The sequence below is a fragment of the Engystomops pustulosus genome, chromosome 1 (assembly GCF_040894005.1).
Source record: "Engystomops pustulosus chromosome 1, aEngPut4.maternal, whole genome shotgun sequence".
Taxonomy (NCBI): domain Eukaryota; kingdom Metazoa; phylum Chordata; class Amphibia; order Anura; family Leptodactylidae; genus Engystomops; species Engystomops pustulosus.
Genome location: NC_092411.1, coordinates 229,729,604 through 229,749,240, shown reverse-complemented (window position 1 = coordinate 229,749,240; position 19,637 = coordinate 229,729,604). Strand labels below are relative to the sequence as shown.

The 19,637-nt window shown below is 35.4% G+C and overlaps 1 protein-coding gene across 2 annotated transcripts in view; it reads right to left on the bottom strand.

Annotated features, from left to right (window-relative positions):
- Positions 1-346: 346 nt before the first annotated feature.
- Positions 347-19,637, bottom strand: part of FSTL5 (follistatin like 5) — a 335,086-nt gene continuing 315,795 nt past the window's right edge. For both annotated transcript variants that reach the window (XM_072120407.1, XM_072120416.1), the window contains 2 exons: positions 10,279-10,403; positions 347-7,742 (listed from right to left, as the gene is read on the bottom strand). In XM_072120407.1, the coding sequence (XP_071976508.1) occupies positions 7,040-7,742; positions 10,279-10,403 (828 nt within the window). In that variant the 3' untranslated portion in view covers positions 347-7,039. The remainder of the gene's footprint in view (positions 7,743-10,278; positions 10,404-19,637) is intronic.

Here is a 19,637-nt window from a genome sequence, read left to right as displayed (position 1 = left end):
TCTTTCTGGCATGTTACTTTTGCCGATTGGAATCTGGGGTGAGCTCCGTCCACCGGGATCTTTCGCAATGTGAGACAGATGAGCTGGACATTTTTTTTTGGACTATTTTCACCCTATTAACAATAATAGTTACAGGTAATTGCAGGTGACCCCAGATCATGAAATTATATCATATTCTGATGCAATATGCAATCACTTTATCATACCATAAACAGTTGTGTTATTTGAAAAAAATACAATGTATTCTTACTGGCTTTAAAATATAGAAACATTTTTGGTGCATCTACGACATCACATGAACCACTTTTTTTTATTATTAACCAATTAACCAGGGACTTGTACAATGTTTGCAGTATTAGGGTATTTATTCTCTTCCAAGCATTTATTACATACAGAACATCAATATGGTTTTAGTAATATAACAAAGATGTAAAGGAGACTGACTAGTTAACACAGATTTTACGTATATTACAGGGTTTGGTTTCACAATGGTATTCTCAGAAAAAGGAAATACATTTAAAAACAAGAATAGAAGTAATTCTGTATTCATCAATGCTAACACATATTTTAGCCAGAAATAACCCTATGGTCCAGGAGAGATTTAGTACTCACATATGTTAGACCTACTTCCACCATTCTAAAGAGTTTTGAGTCTGAGCACTATTTTAGATTCTACTGTCTATTAGTTATAGTAGACTATTGTTATATATATCAATATTGGAACATTTATCTTATATCTGGCACATTAATATAGATTATTCCCCTAATGCTATAATAGCTACCTATAACACACTATTGTCCCTCCACCTCTGCTTTCACCATAATCTTTATTTTTAGTCCACTAATACATTGCTCTACCTCAACAATATTTTTAGCATTATTCTGTAACATTGTTAAATGCTCACTGATTTTATATTCCATCTGCTAACTAGGGGTGTGCTGGCCAATTAGGAATCAGTGCAGGGCTGAAGGGTCATGGCTTTAAGTAGCTCATAACCCCTAAATCAAATGCAGTTGTGAGGGCATTTTCTAAAGATGAAATATAATATGAAACTATATCTGCAAGATGCTCTTCATTAGAGAGATAAAGGAGAATATCATCTCTTTCTCAAGCAGATCCAGGTTGCCTGTGTATTACATAGATTGACATTCATCCGACTGACAGGCATACACTATACTATTGCATATTTTTATATAGTGTATTGTTAAATCTGTAAAAAAAAGAGTTGGGAGTTATTCTAGTTATTCCTCTGATTATCAGCTAAGATCAATTCTAGTCTTTGAAAAATGAAACAAATGAAAGTTTAGGCTAAAGATTGTCATGGCTACGGAAGGTCAGAAGTAGTCCTTGACTATCATTGTATAAGGGGGCATACAACTTTCCATTTAGCCCTTCTCCGGACCTGCAAATATTGCTTCCTTTCCTTCTTTTTCTTTTGTACATTGAAAACATTAAATGGGATGTATTTAGTATTGTGTTTTTCATACAGAGAAAATGCCAAACTGTTAGCTTCTTTCAATAGTTACGCTTAATTCCAGAAACTCATGATATAATATAACATAAAAGTAGCCTTTTTTAGCAAAATATTTAACACAATAACTTAAATATGATGGGCGTCATTTTTATATATGTTAGCAATATTTGGTAAATGAGAAAGAAAACAGCATTTTTAAAATATTTTTAGTAAGCAGTATCAATTCTTGCATTTTTGTGTTTTCCATGTTTTCTCATATTGATTTCACTCAAGTATTTCACTTTTAGCATTATTTAATTTAAATGTTTCTGTGATTGCATTGAGGAGACATCTACCTGATTTAGTTGCTTGACAGATAAAACACAATACTTAATAAAGAATATAATTCAACAAATCAATAAAAGGAAAACACAATTGAGTTTTGTTTGCCAAACATAAATGCATAAATCTTAAGTAGTTTGTGTATGTGTCCGCATTTATCAATTACACGACCCAGAAAAAAATGGACTTTGAAAATGAGTGTTTTGAACTTTTTTCATCTATAAAAAATTAGCATTTCAGGTTCTTAAAAATACATTTCCATACTTTGCTATAAAAGTATGTTTATGTATCCAACCTTTAGTTATGAACAGCAGTCCAATTTTATTGGTTGGTAAATACCAAGCAGACAAAATTGTGTTCATATGCAAGTTTAAGTAGTAGACCAGGTTACCAGATGTGACACTTCTTTAAAAAAAGGGACAACATACATATACATAGATAGGCTTAACATTGAAGCTTGTAACATTCAAATTTCATAGGAGTATGCACTGAATAAGATAAAAGTTAAGGAAGTCATAACATAGTAGTAGAATGCTAACTTTTATGCTTTAGAAATTACAAGAATGTCAATTTCAGTAAAAGAAGATTTTTTAAAATTTTTTTTTAATGTGTTAGTATAATTGGATGATTACTTGCTCTAAACCATGTCTTAGGCATTTAAGGCCCAATTTACACAGTCATAATATTTATTAAACCTTATTTCAAGGTTTATATGACTGTTGAAACATGGTTTGTGGCTTTTCTAAAAGAGGATTGTGTAGAACCCTCAAGCTATCTACTAGTTTAGTATAACCATGTTGAGATCCAAGTCTACAAGCTATTGTTTAGAACTTAGAATCCAGTAGAAATACACCTACCTCGAATTGGTATACTGTATATTTTATTTGTACAGTCAATGGTGGAAGGAATATTTAATTGCTTTTTTTGACATATGACATAAAAATGTTGCATGTGACATTAATTTAGGATAGTTACATTTGTTAAAGTTATTCTTATGCTACTAAGAGATTATATAGGGGACGTGACAGCTAATAATATTGTCCTCACCTCGTTTGTTTTCTGAAGCGGTGAGCAGATGCCTGCTGTAGATACAGTTCATTTGGACTTTGCTATGGCATTTGTAACTATCCTGCATAGACCCTGGATGGATACATAAAGTATATTGGTCTATTGGAAGGTTTTATTCTGCATTTGGATTCAAAACTGGCTAAAAGAACTTATCCAGAGAGTTAATGTCAATGATTCCTACTCAGAATGGTCACCAGTTATAAGTGGTGTACTTTTTTAAATTAATGATACAGAGATCAGAATTGATATCCATGCATCTATTTCTGTAGATGACACAAAGGTGTAGTATGATACAGACTATAAAGGATGTATCAAAGGAATCTCGGAAGAACTTGTTGACAAGGACCTACATGTTCTTGTAGACCATAGAGTAAATAACAGCATACAATGTCAATCGGCTGCATCTAACTCAATTGGTTTTGTCAAACTTTAATATGTGGTCCACTTCCAGGCTGCAGTTAATTAAAAAAACAATGACGGACATGGAGGATCTCACTTATGATGAAAGATTGAAGGAATTAGATGTATTTGGTTTAGAGAGAAGACAATTAAGAAGGAGCACTGATTTTATGCACTGGATGGAGGTCCAACATATTTAAGTAAAATTGAAATCCCTTTATAGTGTTTTATGTTATGTGTTATTTTATGGTATATTTAGTTTTGCTTTGTCAGAAAAGTCTTTAATATTTTATGGAACTCTTAGTACCATCTTAAATTGCCCATATGAAGTACTACACATATTATATTTAAAACATATATTGCATCTTCTAATTAAGGAGGCAAAGCTGAAAAGGGTTGTTGATTTAGATGTCCACCAAAAGAAGTTCTTAATTTTGGTACAAAAAGCTAAACGACAGATTATGTAAATTTAAAGTTAAACTAGAACCAAAATATAACCTGGAATGAACCATGTGTAAATCTACATCAATGAGTACCAGTGTTCCCTATGTGATTCGGTTTACTGCGGGATTTTACCAATTGGGTAACTTTCTTATAAAGATTTTAATAAAAATGTGTCCAAATCTTAAATCTCCTCATGATCTCCACTGTTCTAATGCCAAAGCTCAGAACTCACTTGGATAACATAATTTTTGTTAAAGTGTAGCCCAAACCAGCAGTGAATTGAATAGGAATTTTTAGTACACTTTGTAGTTTTTTGATACTACAGGTTTTTTTTTTATCTTTCAGATAAAAAACTATTATGCATGCCACAGTTTTATGAAAACTGCAGTTTGAATACAGAATTATTGATTACAAACATAGTAACAAAGTAGGCGCTGTATTGTTCTCTACATTTCTCTAACATATAACATAAAATAAAAATATAACTGAAAAATGATTCTTATTGTTGTCATTTTGTGTTACTATTCCTTATTGTATGAGTAGTTTTAGTTAAAATGAAGGTAGGTTACTTTTTCCAAAACACAGGCCATTACTGCAGGTTGTACAATTATTATAAAATCGTGTATCAGTGCAAAGATTCATAAATTAACATAAAGTGTGTAAATAGTAAGTTAGAATAAACATATTTTTTTCTTCATTGTATAATCTTCAGAAAAAAAGTATTGTTTGAAAGAAATTGGTCAGCAGGATTAATCCCTCAATGGAATCTTACTTTCATCTAGGTCTTATTACACAATTTCATTCAATACAAACAGAAAACCCTTTTTTATAAAAATTAGCCTACATGTGCTTTTGTTCATGTCTCTACATTCCCGCAAGTTTCCTGCTCTACTGTTTAATATGTCCCAGAGCCTCTTAGTTACTCCCCTCTGCCAGCAAATAACCTCCCTCTCACTCTACTTCATTGAGGCCACTGTATATGTACAGTACATACTCCCAGAAGTGGAGATAATTGCAGTTGAAAGGAACCTAGATTTAGAAATTGGTTCTAATTTGGTTACTATGGATGCTCAAGTCGTGGCTGCTAACAGTCTGATGTGGAGGGAAGGGGAGGTTAAGACCTGGCAGAGGGGCGTGGTGAAGTGGTTCTGGGAGGAATTACAGTGGTGGAGCAGGAGCCTTACTCCCTCTGTTAAAATTAAGTTGCTTTTACGGTTAGAAATGGTATTGTTATAAAGTGTGTAATAAGATCCACATGACAACACGATTCCCTTTACAATTACAAACTATTTTTCAATCGAAAATATGTACTTTCAAAAATGGGCAAATACGTATGTATTACTCAAGAATGATCAATTGCTTAAAACATATTGATGCAACAGCAAAACCCCACCATAATGTCTACAAATTCATTTTATGGAAAATATATGTAATAAATTGCCATACCTGAAATCAGTCCCTGATACATAAATGTTGAAAGAAACCCATTTCTTTAAAGACTATGACAATGTGCCAGAATTACCTCAAACTATAATCAAGAACTTGATTGGATCATAGTGTTTGACAAGTATGATACATTAAATGTTTCAATCTAACTGACAATTCACAAGATGGAATTACGGTTGCATTTTCTTTCTCACAACATGATCCCAAATGAGTTTATGTAATTCTTTTCTGTTGTGTGTGTGTTTCTTTATAAAATATTCCACCCAAGGCACGAACGAACAGGGGACAGAACTTGGCTCTTTATAAATAAAATTAAAAACAAAAAATGTTTGGGTTTTTTATTCTGTTTGATTTATGAGCCCTAGAAAAAAAATTTCCCCGTTTTACTCTTCAGTTAACTTTGTTTTTATGATTTTTAACATCATTTATGAAAACTATAAAAGTTATAGAAGTGTACAGTTTTATCAGTAAACAATTTAGCTCAACCCATTAAAATATGAAAGAAATTAAATCTTGGGCTCTGAAAATCTATTTTAAAATACTTAAACCTGCAAAAAGCTGAATAAGTAGACAAATGCATTATTTAAAGGAGTTGTCCAGTCAAAGACAATAAAACAGATTTGTTAATCTGTGTAAAAGCAAAAGCAAATCTTTGTTACCCAAACCAAGTGATCACAGAGCAGCTTTCATATTTTATGAAGCTCTTGAAAAAATGAAAGCTCAACTATGTTCGGTTGATGTAGACTATTAAGACAGGTTTACTTTCATACAGGTTTTATAAATCTGTCTCAGTATGTTTTAAACAGCTCAGCATAATTTACTTAAATAACAAAAACACACTTCCCACAGATCATCATCACCTTCCAAAGCTGCATTTCAACTATCTTTACTATGGTCATTCCCTGGTCACAGGGACACTAGCAGTGGTCACAAGTCCCTGTGCTGGAGCAGAAAGCAAAGTGCTCTGGGGTATCAGGCAACTTTAGAGAATAAATGATGTGGTGTTATTTTGCAGAGCCATTTGAAACATATTTTCTTCCGACTGGGTAAACCCTTCAAAGGGAAACTGTTACCAGCATTACTTCTAGTAACATAACAACACTCTTAGGCAGGATATGAAATATATTTCCTAGCATTTCCTTGTTTAAAAAAATGCCTTTTAAAAATACCTTTAAATTTATATACAAATGAGCTGAAATGAGTCTTTAGATACATATCACCTAAAACCATGGTTCTGGTGTAATTTTAGAATCAGAATTGGAGTTATCTGTTGTGTAGAACTTCCTGTAGAGGAGTTAAAGATAAAGTTGGGAATGCAAGCTACAGATAAAGATCCAATTCAAATGACTCCAAAATCATGGTTCTAGGTACACTCTACTTGCTTGCTGTTTTGTTTTCTTACCTGTCTACATCTCTTCACCTGCTCTTTCATTACCTATTTAGGATTAACTACATCCCCCTTTATTCTTTCCAGGTGGTACCTTCCCACTTCCACTCCTTCCACTCTACTCCCAACTACACAAGTGGAGTAATGCAGAAAAACGTCTACGCCGTAACTTGCTCTAAATATAATTGTAAATGGTTGCTGTTAAATGCCCCTAGTTTACACAAAGGCAGTGGTATCTGAAGTGACGCTCCCTCTCCAACCTCTCAGCCCAGCTCATCCCAGGCTCAGCTCATTTTCAGCTCATTTGCATATGCCTTTAGAGGTGCTTTGTATCATAGCTGAAGGGGCAATTTATAACATAAAAAGGGAATGCTAGAAGTATATTGGATACCTTACCTGAGGTTGTTGTTAGTTTACTGGCAAATATGCTGGTGACAGAAGTTAGTGGCAGCAGTTTTTAATGTTAACACAAAAAAACTGTAGTCGCTTAAGCTCTATTTTATGCTTCCCCAAACCAGACAATTGTGTTGCCTCTTACAACTTCAGTTATCTCACAGTTTAATTTGTTGAGTCGTCCATCGAGAATAAACAGCGATTCCTTAGAGGGTGTCATTAAGTACTGTCCAAATAGACCACTCTCAATGATAATTCGATTTTTGGAGCCCCACGGCCATTCTTCTGGTAGCATTGGTTCTTTAAGGCTTTTTATCATTTTTACTTTTCCCGACGAGAGCTCTACAAAAAGTACATCTGTTTGTGTACTCGAGCTTGCATAGACATTGTATTGATGAGCTTCGATGAATGATGATTGAAAGGCCACATCGGATATATGTAAATTAGTATGAATGTCAAATAAGTCCTGGATTTCTCCTTGTATTGTTATTAGCTGTACTCTCATGACTCCTTTTATATCATCAATGCTGACAAGATAATGGCCATCAGGAGAGACATAAGGAGTACCAGTCACATCTTTGTTATATCCAATAACGGCATCAGTTACACCATCAACTATTACTTGAGGAAGAATTGCTCCAGTTGTATCAGGCTTACAATGGACAAAATAATATCCCCCAAGGTGAGTGTAGGCCAAAGACTGAGGGAAGCAATTATAGTCTTTCAAGCTTACTGTCTTGATATAGGACATTGTCTCCAAATCAATTTTCAGAAGAGCTTGCTCATCTTTATGAAGGATAAACCCAAACCTGAAAGCAAAAATATGACAGCTTGATGGATGATTGAAACAATAAACTTTTTTTCTTGTATTTTCTTGCATTACATTCTTTATACTGGATATCTGTTTCTGATAATACATAATCCTTTATTAAGTAGCCAATTTAGCTGCTTTGGGATAAGTATCCCAGTGAATGTTATTATTTACACCATACAGTGAACAGTATTTCTGAAAGATGTTTCTTTCTGTGGTATAAAGTAAAGTACGATGTAAGGTGTGCACAGGAAAGCATGCTGGCAGCTCAACTATTAATACCTGAAGTCTTAATGGTTTTCATCACTACAGCATAATGACAGGTTACAAGTAATGGATTTTCTCTTTGTGAGACATTCTAAGGAGGATTTCTATGCTTTGGTGCTTTGTCTGTGCTGTGAAAATGAACAGTAACATAAACTGTATGTATACATTTGTGTGTACATATATATAGCAATATAAATCGTTGACAAAATCAGCTATTTAAATGTAAACACAAAAAATAAGACTAAAGCATAGAGATCTATGCTGTTGTATTGTAAGTTTTTGTTTTATTATTTGAGTTTAGTATTTGAAGTCTTACCTACTTAATAAAGGAAGTTTGAATAGGCATTAATATATGCCCATATGTTGTGTTTTGGTATCATTAACCACAGTCCTGCCTCCGCTAGTGCAGATCTTACTCTCTGGCCATAATTATTCATCAACACCTGACACCCGCAAGCAGTAGAAAGGGTGTTTTCAAGCAGGGGGCCTGTTAGTGGCATTGGCACCCTGGGCAATTGCCCGGTTTGTCCATTGTGCCCCTACTTGCTCCCTTACACCTCAATAGGCATGACTAATTCTTTTATCTTTGCTATATTATGTTAATCGTCTTTAAGCAGAATTTACAGAGATGTAAGACCAATCAGAACTGGATACATTATTAGCATCAAGAACAGGCTTACATCTTTCAGGGTCACTAAAGCCCTTTACAAAGATTTATTTAAGGGAAAAGTTTCCTTGTTTATTGATGGCGGGATTTATTCCTGTCCTTGGGGCCTAATGTCTGATTCATGTAAGGTATATTGAATAATTGATACATTCCATATTTTACATTTGTTGCATGTGAAACTAATAGTTTTACTATTAAAAAAACATAGAGATACATAGAGATACATGGCGCACGGCGCCGTATTAAGGGAAAAGATAGGACAGGTCCTATCATTGTCCCAGGTACCATACCGCTCCCGTAGGGCGCCGTGCGCCCATTGCTGTCTATGGAGGACGTATATCGGCTGTATATACGTCGGTCGTATATACGTCCTCCATAAAGTAGTGTGAATGTAGCCTTAAACTGTATTATCTCAAAGTAGCAAGCATTAAAGGTCCCAGAGCCCACCACTGCACTTTTTTTTCAAGAGTAACAATATTTAACCCCTTAAGGACTAAGCTCATTTTCACCCTTTGGATTTTTCTAATCTGCCTGTGTCACGATATGCAGTAATCACTTTGGAACGGTTTATCTTACCGAGTTTATTTTCAGACTTTTTTTCATGACATGTTCTACTTCCCATTAATGCTATATTTTAGTAGAAATATATATGTAAAAAAAATTGGAAATTTGGTGAAAATTAAAAAAATGTCCTATTTTTCTGATTTGTAAATGTTACATTCATCATACAGTTAGTCTAACCACCCACTTTGGTTGCTAATTAACATTAACCATATGTCTGCTTTATGCTTATTTATTATATTAGGACGTTAGGAGGCTTATAGTTCGAACAGCGATTTTCCAAATTTTCAAGTACACTTCAGATTCAATATTGTTAGAGGACAATTCCCCTTTGTAAGGGTTTAAAAAGTTCTATTTATTAGAAACTCCCCACAATTCACCCCATTTTTAGAACTACACCCCTCAAACTATTCAAAACAGCCTTTGGTAAGCTTGTTGTTTATATATTTCAAAAGGTTCTTGAACTACGAAAAAAGTGAACCTTACCCCAATAAATGATCCTATTTTGGAAACTACACGAAGTTGTACTTTTTATTGGTATTATGCTGATGTAAAAAAAAAAAACAAAAAATCATAATTTTTGCTATGTTTTTTTTTTTTTTTTTAAGGCGTTCACCATACATGCTGAGCAATTATTTTATTTTATTGTACGGGTTGTTACGGACATGGTGATACCCAATATATGCTGTTTGTGTGGTGATTTTCATGTTTTATTGTGATTAGGAATTTTACACTATATGGGGCATTTAGGGGACTTTTATTTTGTTTTAAAAAAAAATTTTATAAACCTTTTTTTTTCTACTTTTTTTTTTCTACTTTTTTTTATGTCCCCCTCTGGGGCTTGAACAAGTGATCATATGATCACTTGTTAAAATTAATACACCACCATACTGATGTATGGCAGTGTATTAGAACAGCCAGCTGATATCTTTATATAACACATAACTACTTAAGGGGTTATCTATTTTTTACACTGTAAACTTCTACATAAACATCATTTTATAATCTACATATTTAGTAAGTGTAAAATAATTTATACCTGATATGATTGATAATTAAAGTTGTGCCAGGTATAAAGAAATCATCAACTCGATCAAAATGCTTTCCAACAGGTTGAGTATGAATGGTATGATGTGAAACACTCCCACTTGCTTGAGTTATGACCTAAAAACAAATACAAAAAAACATGATCTGTAGAAAATAGGAGACATACACTATGTTTATAATAAATACATGCAAATTGCATTCATAACCGTAGTTTTGTTGACACAATGACACACATGATGTGCAGTATCATTCCAGTACAGAATTAATTTTTTAATATCTTCCCCAACAATATTGCTGAATTGCACTTTTCATTGCTTATACTGTGAAAAATAGTGACAACAACCGAGGTTACTGTACTTCTGTAAGAAAAACATGTCACCATACATGCAGTCGTAGACAATTCTGGCCGGACTAGTATATGTGGTCACAGGAGCGCTGAGCCCACTGATTATCCTCAATGGGCCCTGGTGATGTCATAGTTTCACATAGTGTCATAGTGGGAACTGCTAATCACACTGATCATGTGACCAACCACACTTTTGTCCCAGCCAGGAGTGTCAACCTAAAGAAGCAACCCGAATGTCCCAACAAGGTGCTGGAGTAAGTTTTGTACACTCATTTAGTACAAGCTATTTTAAATTGTTCAATAGTTAATTAAAGTTTAGAATATTTAATAGAATGTGTCAGGGTCACAGACTTAGGTTCAGGAAGGAAGCCTTCCGGGTTACACTGGACCATCCTCTGACAGCTATCTGTCCTCCAAACCCTTAGCTAATTTTGCTGCTCATCATTTACAAGGCTGATGAGAAACTTTGCATAAGATACTCACTACACTCACTAAATAAGCAATCAATTTAGATAACGTCATCTCTGAGTTTATTGAAAGAGCACAATTAGTTTTAATATCCAAAAGGACAGTGCTTACAAACAAAGGGGTTATAATACAAAAAGGTAACATAAAATAAACACACATATACATACAAAGCAAAAATAAACAGATTGATAATATATAAAGAATAAAAATCAGAACTCAATACAGGCAGTCCCTGGGTTACGTACAAGATAGGGTCCGGAGGTTTGTTCTTAAGTTGAATTTGTATGTAAGTCGAAACTGTATATTTTATAAATTGTAGATCCAGACAAAAAAAAATTTGGCCCCAGTGACAATTACAGTTTAAACATTTTTTGCTGTAATGGGACTAAGGATTATCAATAAAGCTTCATTACAGACACCTTACAGCTGATTATTGCAATCTGGGACTATAGTAAAGCATTCAGAAAGCTTCACCAGAGGTCAGAGGGGTAACTATGGGTTGTCTGTAAGTCGGGTGTGCTTAAGTAGGGGACCGCCTGTACATTACATAACGTTATAAGTCTGGAGTCTGAGAAAGCCGAAATAAGCCATCAATCTATCAGCTAAGGATCCCAAAGAATTACCAATTTCTACATAGAAACTTCCACCTAAGACTCCAAAATCTTAGGCTTGTTGTATGTTCATGTCCTTTTACTAGTCAGTGTTTTACAACACCTTTATGCCTCAATGTCTTTATATGATGGTATCTTGCCATGTGGGAATCCAAGGGGGTCAGTCTTACTTCCTTCTTTTCCCTCATAATGTCCCAAATGCTAATCATGATAACAGTATTAATATTTTGGGAGTTATTTAATTGCTCCCAATTGCTGCGGTATCATTCAGTTGCCTTTCTTACAGTAACAGCAACAGAGACAGTAACTGAGACTTGTATTGAGTTATTAGAAAATACCACGTGGTCAAGATATGAATTATGCCACATATTATAGATCTCAGATTCGACCATTAGTTTTTATGATAGGATCTGTTTCCTTGGAGGGGCACCTACTTTTAATTTTGAGGTTTCCCTATCTGTATCATCACATAATGTATAAAGTATAAAAACAGAATAAAATAACAATGTATAAAATGACTGTATAATTTTCAATATAATTGGACCGTATTGCTCCCATGCTGTATTTTTTTCCCTTGCCTCCAGAGATAATATTTCAACAGGATATGTATTAGTCTCACCAGACACCACTGACTTCATTGCTGCAGTCAGTAATTGGTTACAATGGTCACTGCTCTTTTAGTCTTAATACTGTGTAAAAATGTGTCAATGATTTAACTTTGCTCATATAACACTAGCAATGCTAGCAATACATTATCCTCACTCAATGTCCCTGGTATAACTTTCAATATAAGAAACCTATAAGCATGTCTATAGCATAAGGGAAAGAGAAGAGAATAGGAAAATTATGTCTCTACTGTTACCTTAACCCCCTTAAGGACGTGGCCCTTTTTCACTTTTGCGATTTCATTTTTCACTCAGTACATTCAAAACCTATCATTTTATTTTTTTTCCATTTAAAGAGCTGTGTTTGGGCATGTTTTCTGTGTAACAAATTGCACTTCATAGTGATGGTATTTATTATTACATGCCGTGTACTGGGAAGCAGAAAAAAAATTCTGAATGCAGTGAAAATAATGAAAAAATTATTCATATGGGCTTGGGTTTTACAGCTTTCACTCAGCTCCCCAAATGACACGTCTTCTTTATTCTTTAGGATGGTACGATCACGAGGATCTCAAATTTGTATATGTTTTATAATGTTTTCATACATTTACAAATTTGTACAAAACCAAAATTCTGTACAAAAAAAAAAATCTTCATTTTGCCATCTTCTGGCACTAATAACTCTTTCATATTTCAGTATATGGAGCTGTGGGTGATTTTATTTTTTGCAACTTTTGATGACAGTTTTATTGCTATTATTTTGAGGACTGTACGGCCTTTTGATAATTTTTTATAGAATTTTTTAGATTTTTCGAAATGGCAACAAAAATGGCACTTTTGACTTTGGGCACTTTTTACCATTACATAGTTAAACGCTGGTAAAAATCATTATTATATTTTGATAGATCGGACATATTCTTACTGTTTATTTGCTTTTATATGTGAAAGGGGGGTGATTTAAACTTTTATTTCTTTTACTATTTTATCATATTTGTTTTTTTAATTTAAATTTTTTTTTTACTATTATTTCAGACCCTCCAGGGTAATTTAACCCTGCAGGGTCTGATTGCTAATACTATATACTGCAATACCACTGTATTGCAGTATATAGCAATATTCCAATGATTTCTAATAGCCTGCCATCTGCTGGCTATTAGAGATCTTGGCACATGGCAAGCCTACGAGTCTCAATGAGACTGTAGGCTGCCATGGCAACCTATCGCCTCCCTCTAATGACGTCACAGGGGGCGCCGATCGGCCAAGAAGGCGCCGCCAAAGGTAAGTTAGGAGCTGTGGTCGGGTTCGACCGCTGCACTTAACAGGTTAACTTCCGTGACCGGTGCCAACACCGACCGCGGCAGCAACAGGGGGCGTCAGTTGTATTATACAGCTGCCATCCACTGTGTATGGATAGAGCTCAGCTCGTGAGCTCTCTCCATATACCATTCACAGCACAAGGACAATATAGGTGTTTTAAAGGAAAGTTACCATCAAAATCCATCATGATAAACCAGGGACACTTACTCATAGATCCAGGCACTGGGACCATGGTAATCCTTGTATATGTGTTATACATGCTTTTCTTCCTTCTACAATCAACTTTGAATTATTCTGCAGCTTTACAGGCTGTTACCCATAGACATGGGTTCGGAAGAGGACTATGTCCTCTTAAAACTACCTTTACAGTGTTACAAGGATTTTTGAAACAAAGCAGTGAAGGTATAGTTTTCTTTTTTGCCATCCTAGAAAACTTTTTTGCATATTCCAATCCTAGAATTCCTAAAGGAGTGAGGCTTGGACTTAAAGATTCTATATGCCTGCAATATATTACAATTTGCGCTTCTTTACTCATGTATTTAAAGAAAACCAGCCTAAACATCATAAATCAGATCTGATTTCAGGAACAGGATATCGGTGCTGAAAAGCAATAGCTTAAAACCACTGAACCATCATGCTACCTAAATATAGGATGATGAAAAAGGAGGCTAGGCATAATATTTACAAACATTTTTGCTCAAAATGTCAAATTATACATTATAAGCATTTTCAAAGATTATATTTAATACCATGGACCAAAACAAAAGATTTTCATGGATGGTATGTTCTAAGCCTGAACATTAATCTTTTTTCTATTTGCACAGTGCTGCATTGCTTCTCAAATATTTTGTTGTTTTATTACTGAGAATTGCTATTCTAAAACTATCATTTATACCTAACAACTGCAAATCGATTATGTGAACACACCAGTACTTTTTGTCTTGTTACAAAAAAAAATAAGAAATAGTCAGCCCTTTGTTTCTCTAATGTTTAATGCATAGTAAATACACTCGGCACATGCTGATGCATTAAGTATGCCCAGTTAATGTTTCCCATGGGCACTATAGCCTTTGCTAAATCTGTACAGTATCTATTATGTGACTCACAATATGCTCCTTCTTTATGTTGCATTTTTATTCGACTTTTATTACTAGAACACTGGTGAGCCAGCATTATGCTATTGTAAGCACATTATTGATCTGTCTGTTGAAATGTGGAAAAATTAAAGTCAGATAAAAGTGAAGGACTTTTTAGTGTAGAATTTCTAATGGGGCATTTTAAGCATGTTTAATGAAGTTACCGGATAAATGCTCATGACACAGAAATTACAGGATAACTTGTGCTACAGAGTTGATTTAAAGGGTTTTTCCTCAGAAAAGGGTCATTAATTGGTGATGGGTGAGGGTGCCCACCTGCTATAGCCTGCATCTGACAGTCAGTCAACAGTCAGGTTTAATGCAGGCGTAGCATTTTTAACTCCAATAAGAGAAGTTCCTACAGTGATCCTAGACAGCCACTACACTAAGGATGGCGCTGTCTGCTTCAAGCTCCAACTGTTTTGTTACACAGCTAATTATCAGGGGACAGTATTAGCCCACTACAAAGCTATGAGCTTTTTATAATCTACAGTTTCTATAAGAGTATTCATGTAGGCACTAGGTATAGACATGGGAAGGAAGCCTTCTGGCATTATAAGGTGGCATAAGAAGCCATTCACTTTATTATAACATAAATTATTATTATATAACATATAAAGAGATCCATTACCTGACTATCCCCTGGATAGTATTATAAAACATTGGTAAATTATATATCTTAAGGACAGTACTAGTGAATGGGAGTTGCAATGCTTTATGTTGTAGAAAGGGATCAGTGTCAAGGACAAAGGTTTGATGCATGGAAATATAGTTTAGTTGTAGCAGAATTACTGCCACTGTGCTGAATAATGGATTGCAAAAATGGGTCAGATATGGGGATGGCCTCTGGGGTTCGGTCATTTCTCCTGGTACAGGGCCTGTTTGTAGTCTCTCTGTAGACTTTGGTAGATGGTCAGCTTCTGGGATGATTCTATGGTGGTGCTCCAGTTACTGACCCTCTGGGCCTTGTTTATCAGCATCATGATATTAGCTTTGGTTAGCTGTGGTTGGTCCATGTTTGTGTCTGGCTGGGTTTGGATTCCCAGGTTGCCAGGAAGCCCCTGCTGCTGCCAGGTTTTATGGTGGAAGGAATCTGGAATGCAGTTCAGTAGGTGAGTCAGGAATGATAGCACCATCTTCTGGATTGTAATATGTAATCTACCCAGTTCTCCTCTAGAGCCGCTGTTTGAGGTGCTCGGATGGACCTGGAGAAGGTATTTGCAGAACTCCAGGTGAAATATTTCAGTTGGACTGGAGTCTCACCTTGACCATTCTTGGTATGTGTGTGGACCCCAGATCTCACCACTATACAAAAGGATAGGATAGGGGATATGATGCTGTTTTAAATAATTTTTTGTCCAGACTGTCACTGGAGGTTTAAGTCTGTACAATTGTCTCCTGATTGCATGGTAGGTTCTGCAGGCCTTGTCCCTAAGCACTTAGATGGCTTGCTTGAAGCTTCCCGATTGGCAGATTTCCAGGTCCAGGTAGGTGTACCTGTCAGGCACTGTCAGTGGACAGCTGTTCAGAGTGAAGAAGGGAAGAAGGGAAGCCCAGCTACTCTCCTCTAGAACATCATTATATTGGTTTTCTTTAGGTTAATGGGTAGTGTGCAGGTGGTGCTAAATTTCTCCAGAATTTCCAGGCTGTCCTGCAGACCAACTCATTGCATAGCAATGCCAACTAGTAGTACATGAGCACTCTATTTTCTTTGATGCAGCTTAAGTGCAGATGTCCCACTAGATCACATGATCTAAAGAGTGTTCATTGAATAAACACATCAAAGGGATGATAAAATACTGATCCACTTGATTAAATGATGGTGTATATATTTCTTGCACATGGGGGCTGCTAGTATATTTTAAGAACCATAAATACCTTGTCAAAAAAACCATACACATTGAATAAAAACAGCCCTTGAACTTAAATGTAAAAGATGTGCATGGAATATGTACATCTTTAACCTGAAAAATATGTATGTAGTGTGGATATGTATGTGACAATTATGTAAAATATTTGTAAAAAAATAATAGGGACAGTGTTTCTTTTCACCTTTGTTTCTATACTGGGGTAGTTTTTTCTATATTGGGGTCCTGAAGACCGCAACCCCTATACTCAGTGCAGGGGATGGGGGATAAAGGGTTAAACAGCTGGGATCGCTGTGTACTTGTACATATGATTGAATGTCACGTAAGGCGTCCTCCTGCACGTATCACAGAGGCTCTGCTTCTGAACCTGTATGATCCACAATACATTTGGGAATGTCATGTGGACCAAACAGAAGCTCACCATGATGTTCCCCAACATCATAGTGGCTTAAGGGGTTAACGCCCTTGCTGATGGAAGGAGGTTTGTACTTAAAATCTCATGATACATGGCCCCATCCATTCTTTAATGTAATGGGATCAGTCGTCCTGGTCCTTTTGTAAAGAAACAGCCCCAAAGCATGATGTTGCCAACCCCATGTTTTGCAGTTTATATGGTGTTCTCTGGATGCAACTCAGAATTCACTCTCCTCCTCCTTTTTGTACCAAACAGCTCTACTTTCATTTCATCTGACCATATGACATTCTCCCAATACTCTTCTAGAACATCCCAATGCTCTCTAGCAAACTTCAAACAGGGCCCGGATATGTACTGGCTTAAGAATGGAGACATGTCTGGCACTGCGGGATCTGAGAATCCCTGGTATTGTAGTGTGTTGCAGCTTTTTACAGGTTATTTACTAGGTCCCCCCCATGTAGCTCTGTGAGTTTTGCTCACCATTCTTGGGATCATTTTGACCCCACTGGGTGAGATCTTGCGTGGAGCCTCTGATAGAGGGAGATTATCCGTGGTCATGTGGTCATGTATGTCTTCTATTTTATAATTGTTGCTACCATAGACTTCACACCAAAGCTCTTTGGTCTTAACCACAGTAGAGTTTGGAATGCGACTGTTTAAGGTTGTGGACAGGTGTCTTTTATATTGACAACAAGTTCAAACAGGAGCCATTACTACAGGTATTGATTGGAGAACAGATGAACCTACTAAAGAAGAAGTTACTGTTCTGGGAGAGCCAGAAATCTTTATTGTTTGTAAGTGATTAAATACTTATTTTGTATAAGGTCTATCCAGCTCTCGGTCGATGTTGTATGCTAGACCCGGTGCACAAGGAAAAGCCTGAGGCTTCATTGATCTACCATAACTGCCATCAAATAAAACAAATACTCAGCACACAAGGGTTAGCATATAAGAATCCATCCTTTATTCTTTAAAATCAGGCTTGACACATTAAGCATTTAGACACATCGTGGAGTTGACGAATGCAAACCTATATTAACCTTCTCATTTCTACAGTGTGTAAATATCACACTACAATGTAACATTTGATTATCCACAGTTTGTAATGAGCATGTTAAATGGTATCCAAATTGTTATTTTAACCCCTAGGGGACACAGCCTATTTTGGCCTTAAGGACGCGGCCCCATTCTTCAAATCTGACCTGTGTCACTATAAGTGGTTATAGTTTTGGAACGCTATGAGATATCCAGGGGATTTTGAGATTGTTTTCTCGTGACACATTGTACTTCAAATTAGTTTAAAAATTTGGATGATATCTTTTGTGTTTAGTTATGAAAAAAAACTAAATTTGGCAAAAATTTGGAAAAATTCTTTATTTTCAACGTTCTAAATTCTCTACTTTTGATGCAGATAGTCATAGCTCCCAAATAAATTCATAACTTACATTTCCCAAATGTCTGCTTTATGTTGGCATGGATTTTTAAGATTCCACATATTTTACTAGAATGTTATGAGGCTCAGAATTTAGGTATCATTTTTCAAATTTTTTGTAAAATCACCAAATCCTGTATTTAGATGGACCTGCTCAACTTCTAATTGACACTGAGAGGCCTAAATAATAGCGACACCTGTAAATTACCCCATTATGGAAACTACACCCCTCAACATATGAAAAACCACTTTTAAGAAGTTTGTTAACGCTTTACGTGTTTTATAGGGGTTAAAACAAAATGGAGGTGCAGTCTGCAAATTGTAATATTTTTTCACAATACACCCATTTTGGGTGGAAAATTAAACATTTACAATGGATTAAATGAATAAAGGCTCCACAAAGTTTGTTACCCAATTTCTCCCGAGTACACGGATACTCTATATGTGGTGGTAACCTGCTGTATGGGCGCACGGCCGGGCATAGAAGGGAAGGAGGCGCCATCCAGATCAGATTTGCTATGTCACATTGTACAGGCTATAATTTTTTTCTTTTTTTAATGTGGACCTATAGGGGATTATTTCTTTTGCCACATGAGATGCACTTTTCTGGTACGTAATTTGGGGGAATCTATAGGCTAATTGGTGAGATTTTATTAACTCTTTGTTGGTGGAGGAAATGAAAATCATCACTTTTCAGGAAGATTTTTATGGGGTTTTTTTTTTGGCTGTTTACCATACCATAAAAATAGTATATTATTTTTATTCTATGGGTCGCCACGATTACAAAAAGACCTCATTTATATAGATTTTTTATTTTTTTCCCATTTTTAGTGCATAAAAAGTAATTTGGCAAAAATGTTGTTACTTTTAGCATCACCGTCTTTCATATGCATAACTTTTTTATTTTTCGCCTCACAAATCTGTTTAAGGGCTTATTTTTTGCGAGAAGGATTGTTCTTTTTAGTGGTCTTATTTTAGAGTGCATAACATTTTTTAAATCCCTTTTTAGAGCATTTTTATAGGGTATTAATTGAAAATGATCTTTTTTCTGGAGCTTTTTTTTGTTTTGTTTTTTACGGGGTTAACTTTGCGGATCTAATAACGATTCTGTTTTATTATGCAGATTGTTACGGACGCAGGGATACCAAATATG